This window comes from Diabrotica virgifera, chromosome 8 (assembly GCF_917563875.1).
Source record: "Diabrotica virgifera virgifera chromosome 8, PGI_DIABVI_V3a".
Lineage (NCBI taxonomy): Eukaryota > Metazoa > Arthropoda > Insecta > Coleoptera > Chrysomelidae > Diabrotica > Diabrotica virgifera.
The window spans coordinates 181,422,238-181,435,930 of NC_065450.1; the positions used below are offsets into that span (position 1 = coordinate 181,422,238).

A 13,693-nucleotide genomic window follows, 5' to 3' on the forward strand; every position below is an offset into this window, starting at 1 on the left:
ATATAGTTGATCGTTTTTGAATTATATACAATTTAAAACTGAAAAAGAACGAAAGATGACGATTATCAAGGCTCAAAACACAAGTAAAATATATTATTTTTGTAATCATCAAGTACCTAAATTCAAGTTCAAACCATCTTCTATCAGGTCTTGATAATAATTTTTGCCATATTTTATTCTAAAATGTAGGATAGTTTTTTCATTTTTAAGGAGAAAGGTTTTCCTTATTAGTATGGTATAAGTAGACCCAAACCCAGACATCCAAAGTGAAAGTTATCCTCAAACATCAAATTGTTCTATATGGTCCACATAATGTTCAGAAAAAAGTCACACCATTTTTAGCGTCGGGTTTGGGGGGGAGAGGGGGAGAAATCAGTAAATTCGTGGTTTTTTATGTTTTTCGTCAATATTTCTAAAACTATGCGGTTTAGCATGAACAACCTTCTACACAAAAATGTTCTACATTGAATTTGAAATAAAAAAGGTCCTATGCATAATCCTTCTAAAATGAACTGTTCCAAAGTTACGGAGGTAGTATATTACAATTGGTCCAAAAAAGGCCTAACCCACACATCCAAAGTAAAAGTTTTCCTTCAACACCAAATTGTTCCATATGGTCCACATATTGTTCAGTAAAAAGTTACACCATTTTGACCGTCCGGTTTGGTGGGGAGATGGGGGAAAAGTCGGTAAATTAGTAGTTTTTTAAAGTTTTTCGTCAATATTTCTAAAACTATACTTTAGCGTAAACAATGTTCTATACAAAATGTTTTACATGGAATTTAAATCAAAAAAGATCTTATACATAATTGTTATAAAATCAACGGTTCCAGAGTTACGGAGGGTGAAAAGTGGAGGTTTTCGATATTTTTGTATATTCTTTGGGCAATTTATAGAAATTTTCTTTAACAGGATTGGGTTTTGTAAATAAAATTTGCTATTTCAGTAGCCGATGATATGTTAGTGATAAGCCCTTGAAGAGACGTCAACCTCACCGCCCAAAATCATCATCAATTGCCAAAATAATATAAAAAGTATCGAAAACCTCCAATTTTTACCCTCCGTAACTCTGGAACCGTTGATTTTGTAACAATTATGTATAGGACCTTTTTTGTTTTAAATTTTATATAGAACAATTTTGTATAGAACACTGTTTACGCTTCAGCATAGTTTTAGAAATATTGACGAAAAACATAAAAAACTACTAATTTACCGACTTCTCCCCCATCTCCCTCCCAAACTGGACGCTCAAAATGGTGTAACTTTTTACTTAACAATATATGGACCATATAGAACAATTTAATGTTGGAGGAAAACTTTTACTTTGGATTTCTGGGTTAGGCCTTTTTTGGACCAATACTATACCTATACTACCTCCGCTCCATAACTTTAAAACCGTTCATTTTAGAAGGATTATGCATAAGGCCTTTTTATTTCAAATTTAATGTAGAACATTTTTGTATAGAAGGTTGTTCATGCTAAACCGCATAGTTTTAGAAATATTGACGAAAAACCTAAAAAACTACGAATTTACCGATTTCTCCCCCGTCTCCCCCCCAAACCCGACGCTCAAAATAGTGTGACTTTTTTCTGAACATTATGTGGACCATATAGAACAATTTGGTGTTGGAGGATAACTTTCACTTTGGATGTGTGGGTTATGCCATTATTTGGATCAATGTTATCATACTATATGGCAAAACGGTCGATCCTGCATTAACAACTAAAAAACAATGTTTTAAAATAAAATGAGTGAAATAAATTCAAACTACTTACCAAAACTGATATAATAATGGTTGAACTTGAATTTAGGTATGAACATGGTAATTTCAAAAATGATATTTTTTACTATATTTCGAGCCTTGAAAAACGTCATCTTGCTTTCTTTTTTTAGTTTTTAATTGTTTATAATTCGAAAACGATCAACTAAAGAAAAAAATTACAAAATATCTTTTTTATTTCGAATGATCTATAAAATCTAAAATATCTAACCCGCCCGAATTTTTTTTAATTTATAAAGAAAAGTAATTTTTTAATTATTAATTAATTGTAGTCAGAACAAAATTATATCGGGCACCCCTTGTTTTTTAAAATTGTTAACAGACTAAATTACATATCGTCGCCTTAGAACCAAACTATTCTATGTCCACTTTTTTTCTAAGTTAAGGTTGTACTTCTAATTTAGTCTATGTCCAAAGACCTTTCGGTCAATAATATTCCAAGTGCGATTATCCCATATAATATTGTAAATATGACGTGGCTATTTTATTCTATGTCCACTAAACCTTGCAAATATGCGGACCAAAATATACTATGTCCTCTGGTCCAATAAGAATTGAGGAATTCGTATCACGTGAGGACATAGAATAAGTTGGCTCAAATATTATTTCGGTTACATTTTTAGTATTAGTACTTCTCCGAAGTTTGTTTTGATCGCAACCGCCGGTTTGTTTAGTAGTTTATCGCGTAAAAATAGAGTAATAAACATGAGTGATTCAGAAGAGGAACCTTTTCAAGACTCTGGATCAGAATATCAGCCGTCAATATCAAGTGGAAGGCAAAGTTTGTAAGTTGCATTAAATTATTTTGAGGTTAGGTTTACTTTTACATTTTAATATTTTCTTAGATCCGATGTGGATGATGGTTTAACCTTAACCGATTTGGAATATATTCCAGTGAGTTTAAATGGATCTAATAGTCCGGCAAATTTAGATGTTCAAGCGGCCAGGTATTTTTAAAACTTTACTTAGGATGACTTGAAAAATAAAACTTACTTTTTTTCTAGCACTAGTATTGTTTCTGATAAAAAAACAAGGAATCGAAAACGGAGCTCAAAAAATGAATGAAAAAATAATATAAGAAAAAGATTGCGACAATCAGGTCAGGAATATAAAAGCTGCAAGGGTGGTACTGTTTCCGAAAAAAGACCTAAACGAAACTGTGTTAACTGTCGTTTCAAATGCCTTGATAATTTTAGTGAAAATGAAGTAGTGTTAATCCATAAAGAGTTTTGGAGCAACACTGATAGCGAAAAAGGATTTTTTTATGATAAAACTACCGAAAGAATTTTAGTACAGCGGAAAAGAAATCGAAATGAGCAGCGGAAGAGAACAAAAACCTATTCATTTAGATATTATTTTGTAAAGAACGACCAGAAAATACGAGTCTGTAAGGCCTTTTATTTAGGCGTTTTGAGTATCAGCCAGATCAGAATAGCATATTTTTATTCTTATAAACGTGCGGGCATCACAACAACACCTAATCGAAATTTGAGGGGCTCACGAACAAGCATAAGAATTAAAGATAATAAGAGAAAAGTAATTAGAGATCACATAAACATGTTTCCCCGCGTTCCTTCTCATTACTGCAGGAGCAGTTCCTCAAAAGAATATTTAGACAGATCACTATCTTTAAGTAAAATGTATGACCTGTACATAGAATATTGTAACGAAAAGAATTTAACTCCAGAAAAAAAAATGGTTGTATGATAACATTTTCAATGGGAAATTTAATATAGGCTTCCATAAGCCAAGAAAACATCTTTGTGAGATTTGTTCACAGTATGATTTAAAAAAGGAAGAAAAAAGTTTAAGTGATGAATTAGAGGAGAAATACAGAATCCACACAGAAGCCAAACTTTCAGCCCGTGAAGAGAAGTTAAAAGATGCGAATTCCACTAAAGCAGATGAATCTGCTACCATTATTTGCTTTGATATGCAAAGCGTTTTAACCTGCCCCCAAACACAGATTTCTAAAGCGTATTACAAAAAAAGATTTGCTGTTTATAATTTGACAGGTTGTGATGTAATACAAAAGCAAGGATATTGTGTGTTATGGCATGAACTACTTGGTGGAAGAAAAGGTGTAGACATTGCAAGTGCATTGTATCTTTTACTCAAAAAACTTATAGACACAAGACCTAATGTGTGCCACAAAATAAAAATTCCCACATGTCTGCAGCCTTATTATATTTTCTTAAGAATCATCCTACTGTAAAATGCATTACGCAGAAATTTCAAGTACCTGGTCACAGCTGTGTTCAGGAAGTGGATGCTATGCATAGTGTTTTGGACCGATATCTGAGTAAAATGGAATTGCATAGTCCTCTCGCTATTCTTAAAGCTATTAAGAATGCAAGAACCAAGAAGCCATATAAAGTTATTCAGGTACAAAAACATAATTTTTTCGATTTTAAAACTTTATCAAATTGTTTAAGTCTCTCTAAGGTCCCATATAAACACGTTGTCCAGATTTCTTACGAAAATAACGCAAATAGCGTAAAATATAAACTAAAGTTTAATGAAACAGAAATGCACTCAGTGGTGTTTTTAAAAGGCAGTTGCAGGCTAAATTCTTCCAAGGCGTTTCTAGAAGGTGTTCCAGATCCTAAAATTCAGTCCACCCCTGCAGACCTTCCAGAAGACAAAGTTGCACATGTTAGGTGCCTAGCAAATCATTTCTCAGCAATTGATTTACAATTCTGGAAATGTATTATTATATATATAATCAGTTTAAAACGTCCTCCGACGTCTTCCGATGCCCAATCTCCATGCATCTTTATCTTCCCAAAGGTCTTCGTCTAAACCTCTCTCTCAGATCTCTCTGTCTATTCCTTCTCTCCAGCTCTTTCTGGGTCGGCCTCTTTTTCTCTTACCATGTGGTGACCAATCTAGAATCTGTTTTGGCAGACGGTGTTCTGGCATTCTCTGCACATGTCCATACCACTTTAGTTGTTGTACTCTTATATCTTCGACAATCGTATGTGTGACTCCCATAATCTCTCGTATACGTTCGTTATTAATTCTTTCGAGTTTTGATTTTCCTGCGGCACGTCTCCAGTAGTCCATCTCCGTGGCTTGTAGTGTTCTTTCAGTAGTTGTCTTTAACTGCCACACGTCACTTCCATACATTACTATGCTCTTTATAATAGTGTTGTATATTCGATGTTTATTTTTTTTGGATATATGTTGATCCCAAATAATACTATTTAGTTGAGATATGGCCCTTCTACCTTGAGTGTTTCGTTTTTTTATAGCCTGATCTGATTTGCCGTCGTCCGTGATTTCTACTCCTAAATAAGAATATTTATTGTTGTACTTAATGTGTTGTCCGTCGTTTAAAACTAGATTCTGTTCGTTGCCACCGATGTTCATGTACATTGTTTTCTCTATGTTAACTTCTAATCCCCATTTTTTGTACTCTTCGATTAATTTCCGAGTCATGTATTCCAGATCGTCATAATCGTTGGCAATCACATTTTGATCATCAGCAAAACATAAAGTGTACAGGTTGTTATTATTTAATTGTATACCCATGCCGCTGCAATTCCGCTTCCAAAGTTTTAATGCTTGTTCCAGATATATTTTGAAAAGTGTCGGCGATAGGCAGCATCCCTGCTTCAGTCCTTTGTCTACTACAAAACCTTTGGAAACATTCGTTCCTATTTTAACTTTGGCGTTGGCGTTATCATATAGTTTTTCCACTGCTCTTATGAGATTTGAGTTGATGTTCGTTTGTCTTAGAGTGTTCCATAACTTGTTTTGGGGGATGCTATCGTAGGCCTTTTTTAGATCAACAAACAAAAAGTGGACTTCTTTATCTACAGCAACTTTTTTTCTATAAGTTGAGTGATACAAAAAAGGTGGTCTATGGTCGATCTACCAGCTCTAAAACCCGCCTGTTCTTCTGCCTCCATATCAGTGTATTCTCTTTCTATTCTATTTTTGATCATTTTCCCATAGATTTTACTAATGGTACTAGTAACTGCTATTCCACGGTAATTGTCGCAGTTTTGTTTGTTTCCTTTTTTATGTAAAGTTGAAATGGTAGAGGTTTTAAATTCAGCTGGAACCTCTACTTTGTTTATGCAGTTTTGAAAGAGTATTGTCAGGTGTTCATATAGTTTTTCAGTTCCATATTTTATATAAAATAAAATAAAAAAAAAAAATGTATTATTAAAGACTTTGAAATTGTTTAACTTTTATGTTGTCAATGTTGTTTATTTGCGAGTGTACCTAATACAATAAAAAACTATTAGTATTATTAAAATATTTAACTATTTTTCATTAATAATTTAAGTTTAAGTTGTTTTTGTTATATTAACATAAGCATATTATACTATTAAACTTGCTTCGTTCTTTCTTTAATTATTATAGATGTTGATAAATTAATGTTCCATATTAATTACTACCTCAATTACGGGTCCAAATTATTCTATGTCCAAACATTGTTGTTTATAATAATTGTTTTCTCAAAAACTGTTAGTAATATCTAATGCAAACTGCAGTTGTTCTAAAGTACATATCATTATGGTTACTAACAGCCGATTTCATAATCATTCGAAAAAGAGGACTTTAGTAAAAGGAGGCTTTATGTTAAAGTTGCCTTTAAAGCGGCTGTTAACGATATTTGATTTCATAATTCGCTTTAAAGGATTCTTTTAGTAAAGTGTGTTTTAATGAAATTTTATACTGTTGGTTAAACTGAATTATGTTATATTTGAACTAAAATGTAAATAATGACATTTTGTGACATTTGAATGCCATACATTTTGTAAGTTTGTAGGATAGTTCTTCTATCTATAATTATTGTTTTTTACTACAAAAAGTTACTTACTATTACTTAATTATTTTAATAATTATTATTACTTATTGTTATTACTATTTCTATATATTTATTATTATTCTGCTTTTCTTTTTAATCATCTAATACTTACTTCTTAATTTTATTATTGTATAGGTACTACTATTATTTAATAATTATAAAATACACCTACTATTACCAAATACTATTGCTATTACTTAATCACTCATCAATAAAAAATGAAATCTAAAAAAATGGACAGATAACGAGATAACAAAAATTACTTCTACAAACTTTAGCAAAGAGGAGGAACTTCTTTTGTTACAAAAGATAGAAAGCTATAGAAATACAATAAATAGATGTGAAGAATAAAGGAAAGGTCGGTACAAAATTTTATTTGTTAAAAATCATTTAACTTATCCAAATAATTGAGTATCATGTACAGACAAGCTAATGTTCATTTGCATTGCATATTTGCAGAACAGAAGGAAAAAAAGGATAGAAAGGGAAGAGGCAGAATATAAAAAAATAAAGTTATTGGATTTAAAAATAAAACTACCTAATAAGCCTGGATCCCGCACAGCAAAAAAAAGTTGATTAATAGCAAGCTGAAAATTTTTTAATAGCTTAACGGTGTCTAGTCGTACAAACTTTGATGTATGGGAACACTGGAACAGGGGAAGTTTTAATTGTGGAACAGTTTAAAAATTTGGAAAGTCAGATTAAGAAAACTTCTCATGTATTTTGTCGGACAGAACATCCAATTGATTTGTTACCCTTTCACTAAACTGTCATGCAAAAATCAGACTGCTATTACTAACCAACATGATTCCTGTCATTTGACATGTTCTTCGTGTTCCACTTATTAAAATGCCCAGTTGGTGATAAACACCAGTCTGATTTTTGCAAGAGAGTTTAATGAAATGGTAACAAATCAATTTTAAGTTCTCTCTGACAAAATACGTGGAACGTTTTCGTAGTTTTACTTTCCAAATTTTTAACCTGTTCCACAATTAAAACTTCCCCCATTCCAATGTTCCCATACATCAAAGTTTGTCCGACTAGACACCGTTAAGCTATTAACAAATTTTCAGCTTGCTATTAATTAACTTTTTTTTGGTACGTGGGAACCAGGTCTATAAAAAAATGGGATAAACTACAATAAATAAAACGTTCAATACATTCATTTTGCTTTTATTAATAAATATATTTACAATCTACCAAAGTGTTCATTTATTAACACAGTTATATTGTTTTCTGAAATATTTTCCTTCTGTTTTATGGGTTGTAATTATTCATCGTTTGCTTCATCTTCAGTTTAATTCACAGGAAAATTATCATCCATATCAATGGCAATATTATGAAGCACTCTAGTTGCAACACTCACAGTCATGTTTTCTAATTGTAGTCTCATTCCTAAGCGGAGTATAGTAAATCTTCATTTCCACAACCCATAGTACTATATTCCTTGTTCGTCACTGTCACCAACCATTATGTAATGGCCAAAGATACCACTTTCAAAATTCAGGGGCTTAAGGTCACACAAACATATATACATTAAACTTCTTATTTAAGATTCACATGAGCGTATGTCCACCTGCTTTAGTTCTGATTTGCACATGCATACCTAGGTACATATAACGTTCAGTTACCGTAACCTTAATATTTCTGTAGACGAAAATAAAACAAAATGTAGCTACGTTTGTGTGATTCTTATCCCCTGAATTATGCTTCAGCCTACTATTATTAAAAATGTCTTATTTGATGGCCACAGTACAACAATATCTCTAATTTTAAATTTTGCATCACTGACTGAACATTAAATGCAAAAAATGCTTTTCTGGACCTGAAATTTTCTGCATCCTGGAGACCTGCAGAATCTATTTTAATTAAAGTATAACCCATTGCACTCATTATTCTAGGGAATACAGCAATCTTGTAAAAATCTTCAACAGCTTTCCATCTCTTGATGATTCTTGCAATTGTAAAGGATACTATTTTTATAATTCTACTTGCTGAACCTCTGGACACTGCCGTAAAATCAGCTACATATTTAATTGCATACTTCCTGATGCATAAAATCCAACCGAATTTGTTTCATGGGAGTAATACATCTACCTCTAAAATAAATAAACAGCATTGTTTTTACTTAATATCAACAAATTTTAGTCACTTACCTAATAGTAGGCAGTTATTTGGTTTTCTATTTAAGAAGGCACACAAAACTGTTTGTTTTTAACTTAATCTTTGGTAAAAATCCAGATCATCATATTATTATTGTTCAAAACAGTTTGTTCTTAATCTATTGTGGTTAATTTTTGGTCTTTTGAATACAATAAATTTCTTGATCTAGACGTTTCAAAATTATACATAATTGTGCTTTTAAAGTACAATTAATTTTATTAATCCTATTAGTAATAATATAATTATTATTATTGACTGTTATGTTAACCTTAAAAGTTACATACAAAAACAACTGTGTTTTCAACTCAACAAAATAGGTTATGTACACTTTAAAGGAGACTTTAGCAACTTAAAGGTCCGAAATCTGCACTTTAAAGTTAAAGACGGCTTTTGATAAAAAGGACCCTTTAACTTTATTATGAAATGAAAATCTAAAGTTAAAGGCAACTTTAAATTTAAAGCCTCCTTTAACTTCATTATGAAATCGGCCGTAAAAAAAATAAATTTATTCTCATTTAGTTTACTATTAAGATACTTAAACTTCAAAACTTTAGAAATCCTCTCCTGTAAAATTTTCAAAAGAGGACTTAGAATAGTTTGATTCTAAAGAGACGATATCCAATAATTTTTATCCATTAAACAGATTGGTGAAGTTCGACATTATACGCTTATATCGTATCTTACAGTTACTACTATGGGACTATGGCCAGAGGCTAGCCTCCAGGGATAGTGAAATTTGAGTTCCGAAATTAAACCTCAGTTAGAATTTTGTTGTTGGTTGCCGATATACATCTGGTGCCGTTTGACGAAAAGAAAAGAGACCCAGATAGCATGTAAACTTGTGGCAAATTTGATTTTTCATTGCTGCGGCAAATATGACGAGGCAAGTTTGTGACAAGTTTGCTGCAATATTGTTATGACAAAGATGATTATTTAAGTTTGTAGCAACTTTGCTTCAAGCTTAGCTTCGATTCGGTTTTCGTTCGGCGCCCCGACTGATGTCCCGCCCACGACAACGAAAGTGTTGCCACCCGGAGGGAAATTTCTGTGTTTTCGAGAATTTTCAACATAAAATTGAAAAAGTTATCTCAAAAGGGAATTTTTGCTCCAGTCCAAATTACACAATATTTAAAAAAATCAAAATATTTGAGAAAGTGAGAATTTTTAAGTTAAGTTTAGGGAAAAAGCTTACTCGATGGCTGGCAACACGGGAAAAATAATGCGTAAAAACTATGCGTACTGTACGCGCCAGTACGCGGTGATAGTTTGTTGTGGTTTGTGGTTATGTTGATATTTTTCTTCAAGTTTTTTACAACTTAAATTTTCCGTACAATTCTCCGAGATTATTACCTTAATTATTATTACTAAGCTGAAGCCTATTTTCTTCATTGTTAATAGACCAAACTGCATGCTTACTGCATTACAGATTAGTACATTCTCATTTTGCTCTGGTCAACTCTGGTGGCATTGAGGTAGAGGTAAGTCTTTTTATGTTTTTTTTGTAGCTTCTAACTGTACTCACATACTATTTAAAATAAATTATATATTATAAAATATATATAATAAATAAATTTTAGGTTTTATTGTAAAATTGTTACTTTAACATCTTTTGACCTCTTTTAATAACATATATTAATTCTGTTCACACAGCAGGAGTTTTTAACAATTTCTATTTGTTTCAGAGCTGATAGACAAAACCAAGCATCGGAATCTGAAGCTAGGGTGTTTAATGTAAATTCCAATGAATAATTTTATACAATAGATTGTATTTTAGTCGAGTGATTAATAAATAGTTATATAAAATGGTATTGTATTTTTTATTCACGCATTGTTTTATTCAAATTGTGGCTAGTATCTCAAAACAAACCTTAAGCAAGTTTTAAAAAACAAACTTCATGCAACAAAACAAAAACAAACCTTCAGATAGTTTGTTATATCAAGTTTGTATCAAGTATGAAAAAACAAACTTCATGCAAGTTTGTCACACACCAACTAGCAAGTTTAATTTAACCTTGCTGCAAGTTTGCAAAGTTGCCAAGGCAAACCTACAGCAAGCTTTCATGTTTGATGTATCAAACTTGTTGCAAGTTTGAAACAAGTTTATATTGTTATCTGGGGAGGCTTGCTTCATCTGTAATAATTTAAGAGAGTGAGAATGAGATGCAAAATACTCGCACGTAGGACGAAGGGCAGAGATCAGGGCCGTACTCATTTTTATGTTTTATCATAAAAATAATGTTATTTAGCAAATTTCAAAGAGTTACTTAAATTGTATTTAAAGAATTGATGACGAAATAACGTAAATAGTCGATTGATATACTGGTGAGGCACTGCCTCACCTGCCTCATAGGACCAGCCGTCACTGATCGACATCGTTGTAAACCGCGATGATAGGTCGCGAGGGTGAACGGGTGACACATCCTTGGTATGTGCGATGTCATAAGAAAATTAAGGTTTGTTTTGACATCGATGTTGCGACCGCGATCGCGACCTACACCGCGCACATCCATATTTATATCTTCGGCATGTTCGTACCCTTAGAATCAGAAGTCTTAATCGGCTATCTTGTTACCCTATGGTCCATCTGTGGCATCCGGAACCCCTCGCTCGGAGTCATGACTACAACATTTTTAAAGGTTTTATGATAGTGTAGCAAATTTTTAATGGGTATTTCTCTGTCAATTTTTATTAATGTTAAATATATTTTAGGCCATAATTGTTTATTTTTCAAATTCAAATTGGATATGTATAGATACGACCGAGAAAAATATTTTAGCAGACGCAAGGAAACATTATTATTTTCTCAAAATACTCGACTGTGTTGAAACAGTAAGTAGTACATGTATTAATTTATTAATTATAATAATATTATATGTATATATGTATATTGTATATATCGTCGCCTTAGTACTATAACTTGATAATTCCAAAATTGACGTTTTTGAAATAACCAGTTCACAAGATGTATTTTATTTTCCTCAATATTGTGTAAAAACTTGATAACTCACTTCAAACGGGTTAAGTATTTATTTATGATTGACGAAAGTTGATAAAACTCAAATGCCCCTAATATTCAGTGCAAAAACTTGACAAGGTAAGTTATCAAGCTATTGTTTAATCGAAATAATCGTGAATGAGATGTACACTGAATGCTACAACCAGCTAACTCCAGTTATCTAGTTGTAGCACGTGTTTTTTTGAAACCATTGTGCCTACCACGTAATTGCTATCTGTTGATTCGGTTCATGTTATGCAAAAATTTGAGAATTGTTAGCAAATCTGGCAACCTCCATGGCGGAGCGCTAATTTTCACCAAAATAATGCTTAAAATATTAGTTTTGTTAAAAAGTTCACTTAGATGCCACTTGGCTACATTACCAAATGTTAACATTATGACAGTGCTAAAAGTTGATAACTTTACTTTTTCATGTTGTTTTCCATATTGGAAAACAAATTTGCATCGTATTCCTAAATAGATCAGTAGCTAAAAAGTTAAGGAAAAATATTTTAGAGCTGCAGAATGAATTCCGAAATTACCAACATTATGGTAGCAGCACAAATATCTTTAAAATCTTTAAACCGGTTTATCTCAGAACTACTAATTTCGAGTTATCAAGTTATAGTATTAAGGCTACGAATTATTTATACACACATCGGAAAAGTCTAGGGATTTTTTTATGATATAATAAAATTAATAAACATAAATATATCGCCGTTTCGCAAGAACGTAGGCTTAAGTCAAAAAAGACGATTTTAGAGGAGAGGCATTTTAAAATTTATGGATATGATTATGAGCATAACTCCTAAGTTGTCACTTTAAAGAAATTACCTATACAATTTTGTTAGAAATATATCTAAATACAAACTGTGATAACTAGATAAATTTATAAAGTGTTTTTGTTAACCCCTATTACATTTGAGTCTTTTTTCCTGAGAGACATTTACTTCAACTTTGTTAAAACGCTGACCTAACTAAAAAAGGGTCCTTATTTTAGAGAGAGTTTTCACAAAAACTAATCGTAAGTATAAGATCGGTCATCCTTGTCGAGAAATAAATACACAAAAACTAATCGTAAGTAACTAATCGGTCGTCCTTGACGAAAAATAAACACACAAATTGCTTCACATTCTGCGCTATTCTGCGGCGTAACTAACTTGGGTCTGTATTCATACGAAAATGTTAGTATTTAACTAATTTCTCGCTAAACAAATATAGACACTTGGTGCCATCTCTTAGCGACTATTATTATTAACGTCATAGGTCTTTATTCACGCGATAGATACTTTCATTTTTAGTAGATCTGCATTAATAAGTCAATTTCGTCAAATTTCGACTTAAGCCTACGTTCTTGCGAAGCGGCGATATGTGATCTTTTAATTTCAATTGAATTAATACAGTGGCTTATTCTGTAGATTTTTGTGAGAAAAGCATAACGTTAAAAGTGATAACAAATATTTGATACAAATTTTTATTACAGAAGAGGAACAAACTATAGGTTTTACTCCGCAGTAAATATTCTGCTAGTTTCGATTTTGTTCGTGCTATAAAGTTCTTGTTACTTATAGTCTGGGCAGATTATCGGAGAATAGGCCATTTTTGGGAAAAATGATTTACCAGCAATTTTATTGTTGGAATCGAATCTTATGATTGTATATATTAATAATATATCTATGCAAAGTCCGCAGATAGTGTGCTAGGTACTTTTTTATAAACAAAATGTCGCCCGAAAATCGTGTTTTATTTAATTTTTGTTCCACAACTCCAAAGAGTTTAATTTTACACCAAAAACACCTAAATAAAAATTCAACTTAATTAAATTCTGCATAGAGACGTGTTTTTCCCGGTTTACTTCGACGAAAATTTTCCCCGAAAAATGCGGGTTTTTCCAACAAAATCTTTAATTTTCAACTAAAATTTTAGATAAAT

At 31.9% G+C, this 13,693-nt stretch overlaps 1 protein-coding gene across 2 annotated transcripts in view; it reads left to right on the plus strand.

Moving 5' to 3' along the window:
• LOC114327888 (elongation of very long chain fatty acids protein 1-like) overlaps positions 1-13,693 on the plus strand; it is a 65,955-nt gene that overhangs the window by 43,397 nt on the left and 8,865 nt on the right. For both annotated transcript variants that reach the window (XM_050659903.1, XM_050659902.1), the window contains exon 3: positions 11,476-11,595. In XM_050659903.1, the coding sequence (XP_050515860.1) occupies positions 11,476-11,595 (120 nt within the window). The remainder of the gene's footprint in view (positions 1-11,475; positions 11,596-13,693) is intronic.